At 52.0% G+C, this 17785-nt stretch overlaps 1 protein-coding gene across 1 annotated transcript in view; it reads right to left on the bottom strand.

Moving 5' to 3' along the window:
- The window catches only part of LOC149436376 (kalirin), a 162160-nt gene that overhangs the window by 120579 nt on the left and 23796 nt on the right, over positions 1–17785 (bottom strand). Inside the window, exons 4-6 of the mRNA XM_089661685.1 lie at positions 15890–16081; positions 5300–5469; positions 5033–5207 (exon numbers count right to left, since the gene is read on the bottom strand). Of these exons, the coding sequence (XP_089517811.1) occupies positions 5033–5207; positions 5300–5469; positions 15890–16081 (537 nt within the window). The remainder of the gene's footprint in view (positions 1–5032; positions 5208–5299; positions 5470–15889; positions 16082–17785) is intronic.

Consider the following 17785-nt stretch of genomic DNA (forward strand, 5'->3'; position numbering starts at 1 on the left):
AACATAGTCCAGCAACAACATACAGCGCTGAGCAAACCCTTTGGCGCTATATAAACTCGATGTAATAAATAAATAATAGTCCAGCTATATACTACTTTGCCAGCCCCATATAGTGGCCATAATGCGGAACTGTCCCAGTCCAGAGATTTCAGAAAAATTCAACATTATGGCCAATAGATGGAGCTATTGAACATAGAAGTAAACCAAGTATGGGAATTATTTGTGTCGCCTGTAGAATGGCGGAGATATTCCCTCTGCAAGGGGTTATTTTAGAAAGAGGCACCCCAAGTATGGGGTGATGACAGCTTTGTAGGACAGATGCCGGGGTATTGGGGGCAGGGCTGGGACAAGGGGGGGGCAGAAGGGGCAGGGCTGGGACAAGAGGGGAGGGGGCAGAAGGGGCAGGGCTGGGACAAGTGGGAAGGGCAGAAGGGGCAGGGCTGGGACAAGTGGGGGGGGGGGCAGAAGGGGCAGGGCTGGGACAAGTGGGGGGGGGCAGAAGGGGCAGGGCTGGGACAAGTGGGGGGGGGGCAGAAGGGGCAGGGCTGGGACAAGTGGGGGGGGGGCAGAAGGGGCAGGGCTGGGACAAGTGGGGGGGGGGCAGAAGGGGTAGGGCTGGGACAAGGGGACAAGTGGGGGGGGCAGAAGGGGCAGGGCTGGGACAAGAGGGGGGGGGCAGAAGGGGCAGGGCTGGGACAAGTGGAGAGGGCAGAAGGGGCAGGGCTGGGACAAGTGAGGGGCAGGGCTGGGACAAGTGGGGGGGCAGAAGGGGCAGGGCTGGGACAAGTGGGGGGGCAGAAGGGGCAGGGCTGGGACAAGTGAGGGGCAGGGCTGGGACAAGTGGGGGGGCAGAAGGGGCAGGGCTGGGACAAGTGGGGGGGCAGAAGGGGCAGGGCTGGGACAAGGGTGGGGGGAGAAACAAGGGGGCAAAGAATACCTATTCCATGACATGTATTAACAGTGGTGGAAGGGGCACAATTTTGGACCCTTGCCCTGGGCACTGGACCCCCCCCCCATCCTGGTACTGATTGGGGATTACACAGCTTAAGGAGTCAACATGGCGCCTGAAAGTAACGCATACACACAACTTTATTAAATTCTCCCCCGTTTTCCTAAAACATCTCCTGCCTGAACATCCCCCACACGCAACATGTCACTGTCAGTGCTGCAGTTCAGATTTTGTATCCCTCAGCTTCCTCCTCCCTTGTCCGCTCTCTGAGGGTCAGCCTGACCTGAAAGCGTAGCCAGGAGAACGGTGAGAATATAAAGGCCAGTGATTGGTGTATCCACAGCCAGGGGAGGGATGTCACGGCTTAGAGGCGGTTCATGGAGACTTTTCCCATTGGGTACTGAATGAGGGGTAGGCAGCCTCGGCATTCCGGCTGTAGAGAAACTATAAATCCCATCACCCCCCCCCATGCCTCTTGGAGTCATGCCCGATGGATGTCAGCCCTGCAATGCCTCATGAGATTTGTAGTTCCCAAACCGTTGGAGTGCCACGGTTACCTACCCCTACATCATGTGACCAGAGTGGAGGGCTGTACCTACAGCCACTGACCACCATCACCCCCATTCTGCTCTCTGGTACTACCTTCCTGCAGGTCATACAGCTGCACAGAAGATCCAATCTGATTGGAGGCAAATGGATCTGCACTGCTCTACGGCGTCATCTTCTTGCAGGTCACATAGCTGAACAGAGGATCCAATCTGATTGGAGGTGGTTGGATCGGCTCCACACTATGATGCCATCTTCCTGCACAGCAATTCTGATCTGATTAGAGGCAAATGTATCGGCGCTGCTCTACGGCGCCACCTTCCCACAAGTCACATGCTGCACAGAGGATCCAATCTGATTGGAGGCTGATGGATCGGCGCTGCTCTACGGCGCCACCTTCCCACAGGTCACATGCTGCACAGAGGATCCAATCTGATTGGAGGCTGATGGATCGGCGCTGCTCTACGGCGTCACCTTCCCACAGGTCACATAGCTGCACAGAAGATCCAATCTGATTGGAGGTTGATGTATCGGCGCTGCTCTACGGCGCCACCTTCCTGCAGGTCACATGCTGCACAGAGGATCCAATCTGATTGGAGGCTGATGGATCGGCGCTGCTCTACGGTGCCACCTTCCCACAGGTCACATGCTGCACAGAAGATCCAATCTGATTGGAGGCTGATGGATCGGCGCTGCTCTACGGTGCCACCTTCCTGCAGGTCACATAGCTGCACAGAAGATCCAATCTGATTGGAGGTTGATGGATCGGCGCTGCTCTACGGCGTCACCTTCCCACAGGTCACATGCTGCACAGAGGATCCAATCTGATTGTGGTTTTGTGAAGAGCAGAGCTCATCCAGCCACCTCCAAACTCTCCTCCCCATCCATACAACGTGTCATGTCCTCACATAAACTTTGCCCATTAAAAAGGAGAACGTTGGATTTAATTATCCAAATAAATGTTACCAAAACCAAATCACCAAAAAGGAAATAAAGAAAAACAAAATGTCACAACTTGTAATTACAGCAATTAAACACGGCCGACTCTAAGACGCTGCCTCTTTAATGGGGCCCATTAAACTAAGGGGCTTGTCATCCAGCGGGGCCCCAGGGGGGATCACTGAGCGTAAACCTTCATGTATGGGGTGCGGATGGAGGTTTATTAGTCAATCCAAGGATCAATGTGGAGTCTCCGGCCTGGAGACAAAGGAAACCACTTTTCAGGATGAGAAGCATAATGAATTGTGGAAGCGGACGGGCGATCGCAGAGCTCGCCAAGATGGCGGCAAAGACTGTAAATCAGCAAAAACGCTTTTAATGAGCTCTGCTCACCACTGACAGCTAATGTCCTTCAGGAGGTGCGGGGGAGGGGGGTGCAGGGGTGCAGGTCTGTGGAACTATATAACCGCCATCAGACACAATAAATACCCGAAGGTTGGTCTCTTTTTAATCTGGCCTCCAGCCTCCCCTCCAGTCTTGCACAGGTGTACCGACTCCTCCCTTTCAGTCTTGCACAGGTGTACCGACTCCTCCCTTTCAGTCTTGCACAGGTGTACCGGCTCCTCCCCTTCAGTCTTGCACAGGTGTACCGACTCCTCCCCTTCAGTCTTGCACAGGTGTACCGGCTCCTCCCCTTCAGTCTTGCACAGGTGTACCGGCCCCTCCCCTCCAGTCTTGCACAGGTGTACCGGCTCCTCCCCATCAGTCTTGCACAGGTGTACCAGCTCCTCCCCTTCAGTCTTGGACAGGTGTACCGGGTCCTCTCCTGCAGTCTTGGATAGGTGTTCTGGCCCCTCCCCTTCAGTCTTGCACAGGTGTATCGGTTCCTCCCTTTCAGTCTTGCACAGGTGTACCAGCTCCTCCCCTTCAGTCTTGCACAGGTGTATCGGTTCCTCCCTTTCAGTCTTGCACAGGTGTATCGGCTCCTCCCCTTCAGTCTTGCACAGGTGTATCGGCTCCTCCCCTCCAGTCTTGCACAGGTGTACCAGCTCCTCCCCTCCAGTCTTGCGCAGGTGTACCGGCTCCTCCCCTTCGCCACACAAGAGGTACACGGGCTTAAAATTAGACCTGGGTTCGCTCCGACCTTCTGGTCGCGAGCGCACACCAAAATGCGTGGTGACGTCACGTCTCAGCCCGGCCCTGTGTGTTTCATCATCCGCCTCTGGACGACGTCAGCATTTTTGGAGATTACATTTTTTTGAACAGTTTTGTTTTCTTTTAACCGCTTTCGTGCTGCCCTATAGCAGAAATACTGCTACAGGGTGGCACAAGTGTGCAAAATCATGTATATATATATATATATATATGTGAGGGTGGGGTACACATGGGGTATACGCATTATATATACGTGATTTTACATTTTAGGGTAGTCGCCATTCGCGGCCTCGGCTGTCAATCACCGGGTCCCGGCAGGTAATTTCTTGCCGGTACCCGGTGATTGCCGAGTATCACTGACCGGGGGAGAGACCTGTTTATAAACAACACAGATCTCTCCCCAGTCAGCTCCTGCACACTGCTTTGTATGGCTCTGCATAGCAGCATGCTTACAGTGAAACACACACATCACATAGCCTCATAGTAACACAGCACACAGGTAACCCTTTGATGGCCCCAGATGTTAACCCCTTCCTGCCCAGCGCCATTAGTACAGTGTCGGTGCTTCTTATTAGCACTGATCACTGTATAGGTGTCACCAGTGATGTCAGTGACACCAAGTCAGTTCCCACCCCCAGTGTCAGAATGCCTGCCGCAGTCCCGCTACAAGTTGCTGATCACCGCCATTATACTTTTTCATTTTTGCTATTGCAATTTTTAGATGTTGTTCAGATATCACATGATATTCTATCACCCGACCCGGTATTCTCTGTATTCAACATCCACCCATCAAAGCACTTTGATATTTGCATAACTCCTCCCGCTGCTTGGATCAGGACTGACGGATCTTGAGAGGACTACTGAAGCAGGGTGCTGGGATGTTTTCAAGAAGCGATGGAGAGCACCCTGTTAGCCCCTCCCACCAGCCATGATCTGCCTGCATTGCATAGAGAAGCACAGAGTCCCAACGATGACTGGGAATAAGGTATGTATTGAAAAACACAAAGACCATTTGGAACAATCAAAATCTGATCTGGATGGACAATCTGGTTGTGAGGTGAATACAACACACCGGTGATGGCTAGACTCTGGCTAGCTTGGTAGGGCATGCTGGGAATTGTAGTTTGCCAACAAGGAGCAAGCAGAAGACAGAGCTGGTGTGTGCATCCAACTAATGATGGGGTACCAGTTGCTGCACATTTGCTCACACAGTCGGGGGCAGGGGCGGACTGACAACTCATGGGGCCCCCCGGGCAATAGGGGATCATGGGGCCCCTGTGTCCTTGCCCAAACTCAAAAAAGCCTATGAAAAAAGGTACCAGGGGCATCTCATGGGGCCCCCTACTGACCCTGGGCCCTCGGGCAGTGCCCGAGTTTCCAAATGGTCAGTCCGCCCCTGATCGGGGGTCCCATAGATATGCAGATATCGGGGTGCAGCCTCACCTCTATCGTGTACTGCTCGAATATCCGGAGCTGCAGGAAGATGTCCAGCTTGATCTTCCGCTCGTGGAAGAGTTCCTCCATCTGAACCTGAGCTTCGTCCAGCTGCTGCAGAACCGACTCGATGTGGCTGATGGAGCTGTTGTGCGGAGCTTTATTACTGGACACCGCCGAGTCCCTGGAGGGTGGACAGAAGAGCTTACAATCTACATCTGAAGACCACACAGGGCTGAACACCCGCTGCTGTACATTCGCTTCCTACATCCTTACCTGAGTTGCTGGATGAGATCCTCGCCCTCCTTTATGACATTGAGGGTCCCGTCCAGGGTGGCCGTCTGCTGCTGCTGGAACTGTTTGATCAGCTCCTGAACGGCATCCACCGAGTCCGCACAGACGTCTTCCAGGAGCTCCTTCTGAAGATCCTCCATCCACGTCCACAGCTGGGGAGGCACAAAGAGCCATTACACACAATGCAGAAGAGGTACATATACACAATGGTCATGGAGGGGGGCAGAGAGACATGGACAGGTGAGACATTACAAATAAGAACAACAGTGAGGGGACAAATGAAAGAGAAGTGGGGGGGAGAGCAGGGGGGAAGAGGAGAGAGAGAACAAAGGATGGGGGGGTACAGAACAAAGAGGGGGGGACAGGAGCAAAGAAGAAAAGGGGGGAGAGAAGCAGGAAAGAGAGAGGGATTGAGGAGCAAGAGCAGGGGAGGGTCGGGAGGAGGGAGAGGAGACAGAGGGAGGGGAGAACTGGAGGAAGAAAAGAGAAAGGGAGCAGACAAAGAAGGTTGGGAGGGGAGGGTCAGGATAATAAGCAGGGGAGGGGCAGAGGAGAATGGAGGAGAGGAGAATGAAAGGGGGAGGGAAAGGGGGGGATGTGGAGGAAGGAGAGAGAGAAAAAAAAAAGAGTGGGAAGGATAATGAGCAGGGGATGGGCAGAGCAGAAGGGGGAAGAAGAGAATGAGCAGGGGAGGAGCAGAGGAGCAGGGCGGGGAGAAGCAGAGAGGGGAATGAGAAGGGGAGGAGTAGAGGAGAAGGGGTGAAAAAAATGAGCAGGGGAGGGGCACAGGAGAAAGGAGGAGAGGAGAATGAGCAGGGGAGGGGCACAGGAGAAGGGAGGAGAGGAGAATGAGCAGGGGAGGGGCACAGGAGAAGGGAGGAGAGGAGAATGAGCAGGGGAGGGGCACAGGAGAAGGGAGGAGAGGAGAATGAGCAGGGGAGGGGCACAGGAGAAGGGAGGAGAGGAGAATGAGCAGGGGAGGGGCACAGGAGAAGGAAGGAGAGGAGAATGAGCAGGGGAGGGGCACAGGAGAAGGAAGGAGAGGAGAATGAGCAGGGGAGGGGCACAGGAGAAGGGAGGAGAGGAGAATGAGCAGGGGAGGGAAACAGGAGAAGGGAGGAGAGGAGAATGAGCAGGGGAGGGGCACAGGAGAAGGGAGGAGAGGAGAATGAGCAGGGGAGGGGCACAGGAGAAGGAAGGAGAGGAGAATGAGCAGGGGAGAGGAAAAGGAGGATGCAGAGGAGGGAGAGAGAGAAGAAAGACTGGGTGGGGTGGGGAGGAGAATGAGCAGGGGAGGAGTAGAGGAGAAGGGGGGTGAGCAGGGGAGGAGCAGAGGAGAAGGGAAAGCAGAATGAGTAGGGGAAGAGCAGAGGAAAAGGAGAATGAGCAGGGCAGGGGCAGAGGAGAGAGAGGGGGCGGAGAGAAAAAACAAAGGGGGGGGTGCAAGGGAGGGGATAGCAGAAGTGGAGAAAGGAAGAAAGAATGGGGTGGGCTAAGAAGAGAGAAAGGAGAAAATAAAGAAAATGGGAGACGAGAGAGATAGAGTGGGTGGGGTGGGGAATTGGGAGGAGACAGAGCGGATGAGAGCAGAAATAGCAGAGGGAGATGAGAGAGAGAAAAAGGGGAGAAGAGAAAAAATGTGGGGGGGGGGGGGCGGGAAGAGAATGAAGAAATGGAGGGAGGGAGAGAAAGGTTCTTCATTCACTGATCTCACTGCAGCAGACAGAAATTGTTTTTTGCCCTTTGCAGGTCCCGGGGCCCTGTGTGTTCCCCACATCACCCCACACTACTTTATGTGCTCAGCAGTGATGATATTTGTGTTTTTGTTTTTCACCTTCTATTGTAACATTTCCAAAAAAAAGAAAGAAAAAAGTTTGAACATTCTGACAGCACACACCATCCAATGACCTCCCTACATCCTCCAACCTGAAAACTCATTAAAAGTGTATGAATGCCCCAGTGACCCCTCTGTGTAGGAACCGTCAGCTCCAAGTTTAGGGCAGTAAAACTAAAATTAGCCAAATTAATGGGACGATATGTGAAAGGGGTCAGCGCGTCCCGGAGAGACAAACGTTACCTAAATCCCACAGATCCATCGTGTTCCACGTCCCCGTTCTCTTAATAACTCACCTTACAAAAAATGGAACTGGAACACGAGATCGGGGAACGACGGATTGGTACAGGACGGGTGTCTGAGCATGAATGGAGAGAACTACGGCCCCCCCATAGAGGGCGAGAACTAGAGATCAGCAAACAGAGATTGCATAGAGATCATCATTTCCTTGATGGTGAGAATTCCGAAACCTGCCGTGATTTGTTTTGATGCAGAGCTTCATAAAATGTGTTCTAGATTATTTATTATTTTTTATTTATTTATTATTATTAATAATAATAATAATAATAATAATAATGATAATATAATAATAATAATAATAATGATAATAGAATAATAATGATAATATAATAATAATAATAAAATAAATTAACAATAAAATAATATAATAAAAATAATAATAATAATAAAATAATGATAATAATAATGATAATATAATAAAATAAGAATATAATATAATAAAATATTAAGAATATAATAATGATAATAATAATATAATAATAATAATGATAATAATAATAAAATAACTTTTCCCACCTGTATTCTACACTAATCACACTTGAAAAATGAATCCATCCCACCCAGACATGTAAGAGCCCCTTCCCGATTTTTGGCTTCAACCTAAAACTTAAATTGTAACTTTTCAACCCAACGGCATCAGCCTGATCCTCAACCTTGGGTAAACTGTATGACGCGGCGATATCAGCAGCGATAATAATAGTTACATAGTATAGCTACGTAGTTAGTCTGGCTGAAAAAAGACAAAAGTCCATCCAGTTCAACCATAGAAAAAAAAAAAGTTATAATCTACACCCAACAGTGGATCTAGAAGAAGGCAAAAAAAAAAACAGCAAACCACGATCCAATGTGCTCCTGCAGGGAAAAAATTCCTTCCTGATCCCCCGAGAGGCAATCAGATATTCCCTGGATCAACTTTACCTATACAGTTTTGCTCAAAAGTTTCCCTCCCCCGGCAGAAATTGTGAAATTTTGGCATTGATATTGAGAATATGACGGATCTGCCAAAAAATGCTCTTTTATTGAAGGATGATGATCATATGAAGCCATTTATTATCAAATAGTTGATTGGCTCCTTTTTAAATCATATCGATAAGAGAAATCACCCAAATGGCCCGGATCAGAAGTCTCCGCTCCCCGGATCAGAAGTCTCCTCTCCCCGGATCAGAAGTCTCCGCTCCCCGGATCAGAAGTCTCCTCTCCCCGGATCAGAAGTCTCCTCTCCCCGGATCAGAAGTCTCCGCCCCCCGGATCAGAAGTCTCCGCCCCCCGGATCAGAAGTCTCCGCCCCCGGATCAGAAGTCTCCGCCCCCCGGATCAGAAGTCTCCGCCCCCCGGATCAGAAGTCTCCGCCCCCTGGAATGTTTGGCCTTGGTACAGACACAGGTTAAAATGCCAATTAGAGGTTAATGTCCCACATCTGTGGCTTCTTCCATTGCAATCAGTGTCAGTGTATAAATAGTCAGTGAGTTTGTTAGCTCTTACGTGGAAGCACTGACTAGGCTAGATACTGAGCCATGGGGAGCAGAAAAGAACTGTCAAAAGTCCTGCGTAACAAGGTAATGGAACTTTAAAAAGATTGTACTCCTTAAAAACAATAACATCTTTTTCCAGAGCAGCCTATATTTCTTTTGAGGTTGCCTGTGGGTTTTTCTTTGAATCCCGGACAATTCTTCTGTCAGTTATTGCTGCAATCTTTCTTGGTCTACCTGGTCAAGAGATCCCAGAACTTTCCACTTCTTAATAGGTGATTTAACAGTACTGATTGGCATATTCGAGGCTTTGGACATTTTTTATGTCCTTTTCCATCTTTATAAAGTTCTATTACCTTGTTACGCAGGACTTTTGACAGTTCTTTTCTGATCTCCAGGGCTCAGTATCTAGCCTAGTCAGTGCTTCCACGTAAGAGCTAACAAACTCACCGACTATTTATACGCTGACACTGATTGCAATTTAAAAAGCCACAGATGTGGGACATTAACCTCTAATTGGCATTGTAACCCGTGTGTGACACCTTGTGTGACTGTACCAAGGCCGGACCTTCCAGGGGAGGGAAACTTTTGATCCAGGCCATTTGACTCCAGACCTCCTCTGCTCCTCCTCCAGACCTGCACTTTTGGCTTCCCAGATTCATCCCTGCAGCAACACCACTGAAGGAGGGGAGGGGGTGAACTGTGATGTAAGGGAGGGTGGGGGACTTGTGACTTCCGATAGTCGGGGGGGGGGGGGGGTCTTGACATCTGATGTAAGGGAAGGGGGGGGTGAACTGTGATGTAAGGGAGAGTGGGGAACCCTTGAATTCTGATGGTGGGGGGGGGGGTCTTGGCATCTGATGTAACGGAAGGGGGGTGAACTGTGATGTAAGGGAGGGTGGGGGACTCGTGACTTCTGATACTGGGGGGGGGGGGGGTCTGGACATCTGATGTAAGGGAAGGGGGGGTGAACTGTGATGTAAGGGAGGGTTGGGAACCCTTGAATTCTGATGGTGGGGGGGTCCTGACATCTGAGATAACGGAGAAGGGGGGGTGAACTGTGATGTAAGGGAGGGTGGGGGACCCTCTACCTCTGATGGTGGGGGGGTCTTGACATCTGATGTAAGGGGAGGGGGGGGTAAACTGTGATGCAAGGGAGGGTGGGGGGCTCTTGACTTTTGATGGTGGGGGGCTCTTGACTTCTGATGTAAGGGAAGGGGGGGGGGGGGTGCTCTGGACATTACTCGTATCCTGATTGGTCTTGGAGCCTGATGCTTCAGAGTACCGTGATGTCAGAGAGACCGCCTCCTCTGCTTCATCCGTCCCCCCCGTGACAATCACTGATACATCGTCCCCATAGGCAACAACCCTCAAAGGTGGCTCACCCCCCAGGAGCCCCACTGGTACCCCACACAACATGCCCCTCTCCAACCACCCTGAGGGGTCGATTGCAAACACATAGAGCCAGGGACTCAGAGGACAACCCTGGCGCCCCCCCCCAGAGCCAACCTCAAAGGACTGCCCAACCCAACCATTAACAAGATGGAAGCTTTCCGCCCCTTATGCAAGACTTTCAACCAATCGGCAAACCCCCTGGCAGACCGTACTTACTAAGGAGCATCCACAGGTACTCATGGCTGACCCGATCAAAAGCCTTTGCCTGATCCAACGCCAGCAAATACCTTCCCCGGCCTGCAGCCCCGCACTGCAGATACAACCAGCCCTTTGATGGCAGCCATCATGCTGAGGTGTCCCTCAATGAGATGGAGTTTGACACCCAGGGAATTACATCGTCTAGTTCCATGACACCATGTGCAGCTTTAATGCATCCCCCAGTCGTGGTGTTTACAGGATCTATGTGTTCTTTACGTTGCCCTTTAACCACTCCATCGCAGGCCCTGCCACTGCGTATCCTAGAGGGTGCTAACAAGCGGCGGGAGCATGTTCCTCCACGCCGACCGTTCGCCCTTCGAGGACCTTCTTCAGAGAATTCTAATCAAACCAATCAAACTATCCGTCAGAACATCTGCGCCATTCTAAGACGCCCTCCAGCATCGAGGAAAACAACGTCGGGCCGTTTTTATAAAGTGGCTGGATGGAAGAAGAAAAAATTTCCCTTCTACCCCCCCCAATAATATAATTTTTTTATTAATACACATCCCCCATGGCAGGGCCCGGCTTCCCATGTTTCATCTTTCAGCAATAGCCTGCTTGGTGGCCTTGAAAAAGGGGCAGAAAAATAAATAAATAATGAGTATTGCCTCCCGAAGACTTCAGCAGGGTGTAGCGCTAGGTTTCGAGATCCCGGCCCATGTACAGATCCCGGCCCGGTTCACTCATCTCCAGTGAATGGAGCTCTATCCCCCCCCCCCCCCCCACCGATGACCAGCTATCGGTCCAGGCACTGCAGGAACATGAGGCAAGGATGGCGGGGGTCTCTCTCTGGAATCAGGTTCTCCGCAGATGTCTGACGGATAGTTTGATTGGTTTGATTAGAAATCTCTGAAGAAGGTCCTCGAAGGGCGAACGGTCGGCGCGGAGGAACATTTCCTGATTGCCGGCTCGTCCTGATGAAAGGTTATCAGACGCCAAAATGTTTGTTATTTGCTGGGAGATTTCTCCTCCATCCTGAGAGCGGAGAGAGAGTCTTGTCTGTGGAGGGCTCCAATCAGCCGACACATCACACATTAGCCGTTATCAGCCGGCGCGGACACCGTCTAATGTGTATGAGCCCTGAGCGCCATCCATATCTGCGCCTGGCAGACGAGAGCTCTGATAACGGATGATCGGCTTCAGGAAAACAAGCTGGATGAGTGAATGTCCCCCGAGGAGGAGTGTTCATCTGTAACCTTGTATCTGATAATATTTCAGTGTATCCCCCCCCCCCCCCCCCAGGAAAAAATATGTATTATACTGCAGCTTTTCAGTCCGTAGATGTATTTTTTTTTCCATTTTTTCAAGCTTTATTCCCCTTTAATTTCCACCTGCCGATCCTGCCAGTAACACACTTGCTGCCTTAGGGTGACAACGCTCACTCACTGTATCTCTGGAGGATCAGTGTTGTCACCCTAGGCTGCACTCCTGATTTTAAGACTGAGCACCTCCCCCCTCTCCTCATCTTCATTACACGGAGGAGGGGTTTTGTTCACAGAAGATATCTGGGAAGGCCGAGGACATTCTTAAAGGATAATTTCACCTTTGGGAACACGTTAGTTACATGTTCCACCCGTTTTTAGGATAGTTCATTCACTCTCTACTGGGGGGGGATCTGTACCGGGGGGGGATCTGTACCGGGGAGGGGGGAGGGGGATCTGTACCGGGGAGGGAGGGGGGGGATCTGTACCGGGGAGGGAAGGGGGGGGGGATCTGTACCGGGGAGGGAGGGGGGGGGGATCTGTACCGGGGAGGGAGGGGGGGGGATCTGTACCGGGGGAGGGAGGGGGGGGATCTGTACCGGGGAGGGAGGGGGGGGGATCTGTACCGGGGAGGGAGGGGGGGGATCTGTACCGGGGAGGGAGAGGGGGGGGATCTGTACCGGGGAGGGAGAGGGGGGGATCTGTACCGGGGAGGGGAGAGGGGGGGGATCTGTACCGGGGAGGGAGGGGGGATCTGTACCGGGGAGGGAGGGGGGGGGATCTGTACCGGGGAGGGAGGGGGGGATCTGTACCGGGAGGGAGGGGGGGGATCTGTACCGGGGAGGGAGGGGGAAGCAGGGATCTGTACCGGGGAGGGAGGGGGAAGCAGGGGATCTGTACTGCGGAGGGAAGGAGGGGGATCTGTACTGCGGAGGGAAGGAGGGGGATCTGTACTGCGGAGGGAAGGAGGGGGATCTGTACTGCGGAGGGAAGGAGGGGGATCTGTACTGCGGAGGAAGGAGGGGGGGGGATCTGTACTGTGGAGGAGGGGGGATCTGTACTGTGGAGGAGGGGGATCTGTACTGTGGAGGAGGGGGGGGATCTGTACTGTGGAGGAGGGGGATCTGTACTGTGGAGGAGGGGGGGATCGGTACTGGGGAGGAGGGGATCGGTACTGGGGAGGAGGGGGGGCTCGGTACTGGGGAGGAGGGGGGAATAGGAACTGGGGAGGAGGGGGGGTTGGATCTGTACTGGGGAGGAGGGGGGATCGGTACTGGGGAGGAGGGGATCGGTACTGGGGAGGAGGGGGGCTCGGTACTGGGGAGGAGGGGGGCTCGGTACTGGGGAGGAGGGGGGGCTCGGTACTGGGGAGGAGGGGGGGGTTGGATCTGTACTGGGGAGGAGGGGGGGGGGGCTCTGTACTGGGAGGAAGGGGGGGGCTCGGTACTGGGGAGGAGGGGGGACCGGTACTGGGGAGGAGGGGGGGACCGGGTACTGGGGAGGAGGGGGGGACCGGTACTGGGAGGAGGGGGGCTCGGTACTGGGAGGAGGGGGGAGGGGATCGGTACTGGGGAGGAGGGGGGGTTGGATCGTACTGGGGAGGAGGGGGGGGGGGCTCTGTACTGGGGAGGAAGGGGGGGGCTCGGTACTGGGGAGGAGGGGGGATCGGTACTGGGGAGGAGGGGGGAGGGGATCAGTACTGGGGGGGAGGGGATCGGTACTGGGGAGGAGGGAGGAGGGGGGAGGGGATCGGTACTGGGGAGGAGGGGGGAGGGGATAGGTACTGGGGAGGAGGGGGGAGGGGATAGGTACTGGGGAGGAGGGGGGAGGGGATCGGTACTGGGGAGGAGGGGGGATTGGTACTGGGGAGGAGGGGGGATCGGTACTGGGGAGGAGGGGGGATCGGTACTGGGGAGGAGGGGGGATCGGTACTGGGGAGGAGGGGGGGCTCGGTACTGGGGAGGAGGGGGGGCTCGGTACTGGAGAGGAGGGGGGGCTCGGTACTGGAGAGGAGGGGGGCTCGGTACTGGGGAGGAGGGATCTGTACTGAGGAAGAAAACCAGTACTGGGAAAGGGTGAGATCTGTACTGGGGTAATCTATACTTTGTAGGAGGGGAGAGCTGTACTGGGGGTGATCTTTACTTTCTGTACTGATATGTACATGGGGGGAAAGAAGGGGGAGTCTGCACTGGGGAGGGGGAGTCCATACTGAGGGAAAGAAAACGATGGCCCTGTGACATTTTGTGTACTGTATATTCTATATGTTCTTTAATATCCTGATTGGTGGAGAGACAACGTGTGATGAGCAAACTAATGCAGCTGACCTCCAAGTCTGAGTAGCTGCACTTCCTCTACTGAAAATGACCCTGAGGAAGTCTTCTGCCTTTAATCTGCCCCAGGAGAGACCTCATGGGTTGCCTTGTGTATGACTAATTAAATATATGACCTCCTTATACCCTCAAAAAGTCAGTACTTTCCACCCTAGAAAGTGTTAGATATATACAAAAAAAACCTTTTTGGTGATGCAATAAATCCCACATTGAATTCAAAATCCTACATATACCAAATGATCTAATATAATATAAATACACCAACTCAAAATAGTCCAATGTGAACTCCAAAATTATGCCCAAAAATTGTCCAAAATAAATCCAATATAGTGTCCTAGTTCCAATCTTTTCCTTCCAATCTGTGAAAATTATTCCTCCAAACACGTACCTCGAGAAATAAAAATAAACAATCTAGTGCAATACAATTAATTAGAAAAATCACCCCGTGAAACTCCACACTTCACTGCAAAAATATATCTATTTGTGAGAAAAAAAAAAAAAAAAAAAAAAAAAAAATTCAATTAAACCAATCTTATTTTATAATAGTGCAAAAACCACATCAATCAAAAGTGTGCGCACTCTGTGATCACTGCTACACAGTGAATTCCTTCAACCACCACACAATAGTACAAAATACTATTACCCTCTATGTGTGTAATTAAGGCTCTACCAACATTATGGATCAGTAATCTTCCAAAGATCTTCTTTTGGGATATTTCCAGGTCCTCAGAGAAATAAAATGGTCTTAGGAGCAATATTCAAAACATAGGGATAACATTTATTAGTAACTCACACTTAAGAATTGGATTATCAGCTCCAGCTATGGTTTCTGTCTGCTTAAACAAACATTTCCTCCACCATGTGAATTGACAACCTAAAAAATGGCCGCGGCGACACTTCCGGTCTGCATACGTGCGTCCTGACGTCACTCCTTTAACGCGTTTCGTCACTTCCGGACTTCATCTTTCAGATGAAGTCCGGAAGTGACGAAACGCGTTAAAGGAGTGACGTCAGGACGCACGTATGCAGACCGGAAGTGTCGCCGCGGCCATTTTTTAGGTTGTCAATTCACATGGTGGAGGAAATGTTTGTTTAAGCAGACAGAAACCATAGCTGGAGCTGATAATCCAATTCTTAAGTGTGAGTTACTAATAAATGTTATCCCTATGTTTTGAATATTGCTCCTAAGACCATTTATTTCTCTGAGGACCTGGAAATATCCCAAAAGAAGATCTTTGGAAGATTACTGATCCATAATGTTGGTAGAGCCTTAATTACACACATAGAGGGTAATAGTATTTTGTACTATTGTGTGGTGGTTGAAGGAATTCACTGTGTAGCAGTGATCACAGAGTGCGCACACTTTTGATTGATGTGGTTTTTGCACTATTATAAAATAAGATTGGTTTAATTGAATTTTTTTTTTTTTTTTTTTTTTTCTCACAAATAGATATATTTTTGCAGTGAAGTGTGGAGTTTCACGGGGTGATTTTTTCTAATTAATTGTATTGCACTAGATTGTTTATTTTTATTTCTCGAGGTACGTGTTTGGAGGAATAATTTTCACAGATTGGAAGGAAAAGTTTGGAACTAGGACACTATATTGGATTTATTTTGGACAATTTTTGGACAATTTTTGGGCATAATTTTGGAGTTCACATTGGACTATTTTGAGTTGGTGTATTTATATTGCCTTGTGTATGGGCCAACCTCTATAGGTAGATCTACAGATAATGGTGGATGGAACGATACCCAGAGGACTGGAAGTTCCAGGCAGCACTTACCTCCTTAGTGTGGCTGTGGAAGGAGACGGACATGTCCAGTAAGAGTTTCCTCTGCTCCACCCTGCGGACGAAGTCCTGGATCCGGACCTCCAGGTGTCTAGCCGCCTTGTAGATCTCCTCCGGGTCGCACTCCCCGGTTTGGGCCAACTGCTCTGCTGCTTCCAGTAACTTGTCTGCATTGGTGTACGTGTTCTGTGGAAGCAGAAAAGACCTCGGTCACCGGTTGGAGCCGGGTTAGTGCACTTTCACGATACTGTCAGGGGTACTCTCAGGGGTGCTACTGTACTGGGGCTCAGGGGAGGATCCTGTGCCCATAGCATCTCAGTTAGTCTAAGGGGGTTAATTTCAGCCGGGTAGGAATGGGTTCAAGGGTACAGGTGCTCCCCTACCACATGGCTGTACACACAGAGAACATGCAGCCCAGCACACAACACCTCAACTCATCCATTACCAAGACCTGGCCAACTCCAACCAAAACTGGAGAGGGGGAAGGGCTGAGCCCCCACTGTACTCACCCCGAACATTCAGCGGATGGTCACTGATGTGACTCCCATTTTTACATGGATACCACTGTATGTCATACCTTTCATGGTGGTATCCAAGCATGGAGCGACGCTTGAAGTGGAAGGCAAGTCAAAACCTATCTATACCTAAACCCGCCCTCAGCGCCATTCTGAGCCTATTCTATCCTCCTGTACAAAGAAGGATCTGAACACTTACCTATTCTGAAGCTGCTTTCAGCCCGGTCCCATGATCGGGTCCCATGATCGGGTCACATGATCGGGTCCCAGCGCCGGCTTCAATGTAGAGGAGAGACAGTGGATGCCCCACAGTATGCCTATAGGTGACATCACCATCCAGCCATTGCCGGTGATCTCTCCCCTTCACAGAGGACAAGGGGGCGCTCTTTACGTCTGGAGGAAAAGAAATGTAATCTCCAAACACGGAAAGGTTTCTTCACAGTAAGAGCTGTGAGAATGTGGAATAGACTCCCTCAGGAATTGGTTGTGGCCGGTTCAGTGGATTGCTGGAGGAAAGTCCTGGATTCTTTCTTGGATACACAGAATATAACTGGATATAACATTTATAGGGAAAGTTGAGACCGCTGTACCTCTGCTGACCCCTCCGCACCTCTGCCGACCCCTCCGCGCCTCTGCCGACCCCTCCGCGCCTCTGCCGACCCCTCCGCGCCTCTGCCGACCCCTCCGCGCCTCTGCCGACCCCTCCGCGCCTCTGCCGACCCCTCCGCACCTCTGCCGACCCCTCCGCACCTCTGCCGACCCCTCCGCACCTCTCCTGATCCCTCTGCACCTCTACACCTCTGCCGACCCCTCTGTACCACTGCCGATCCCCCTGCACCTCTGCCGATCCCCCTGCACCTCTGCCGATCCCTCTGCACCTCTGCCGATCCCTCTGCACCTCTGCCGATCCCTCTGCACCTCTGCCGACCCCTCTGCACCTCTGCCGACCCCCCTGCACCTCTGCCGACCCCCCTGCACCTCTGCCGACCCCCTGCACCTCTGTCGACCCCTCTGAACCTCTCCTGATCCCTCCGCACCTCTGCCAATCCCCCTGTACCACTGCCGATCCCCCTGTACTACTGCCGATCCCCCCGGACCACTGCCGATCCCCCCGTACCACTGCCGATCCCCCCGCACCTCTCCCGGTCCCCCCGCACCTCTCCCGACCCCTCCGCACCTCTCCCGACCCCTCCGCACCTCTCCCAATCCCTCCGTACCTCTCCCAATCCCTCCGTACCTCTCTCTATCCCTCCGCACCTCTCCCAATCCCTCCGTACCTCTCCCAATCCCTCCGTACCTCTCTCTATCCCTCCGCACCTCTCCCGACCCCTCCGCACCTCTCCCGACCCCTCCGCACCTCTCCCGACCCCTCCGC

The sequence above is a fragment of the Staurois parvus genome, unplaced genomic scaffold (assembly GCF_062004578.1).
Source record: "Staurois parvus isolate SC_StPar_1 unplaced genomic scaffold, SC_StPar_1.0 ptg001366l, whole genome shotgun sequence".
Taxonomy (NCBI): Eukaryota; Metazoa; Chordata; class Amphibia; order Anura; family Ranidae; genus Staurois; species Staurois parvus.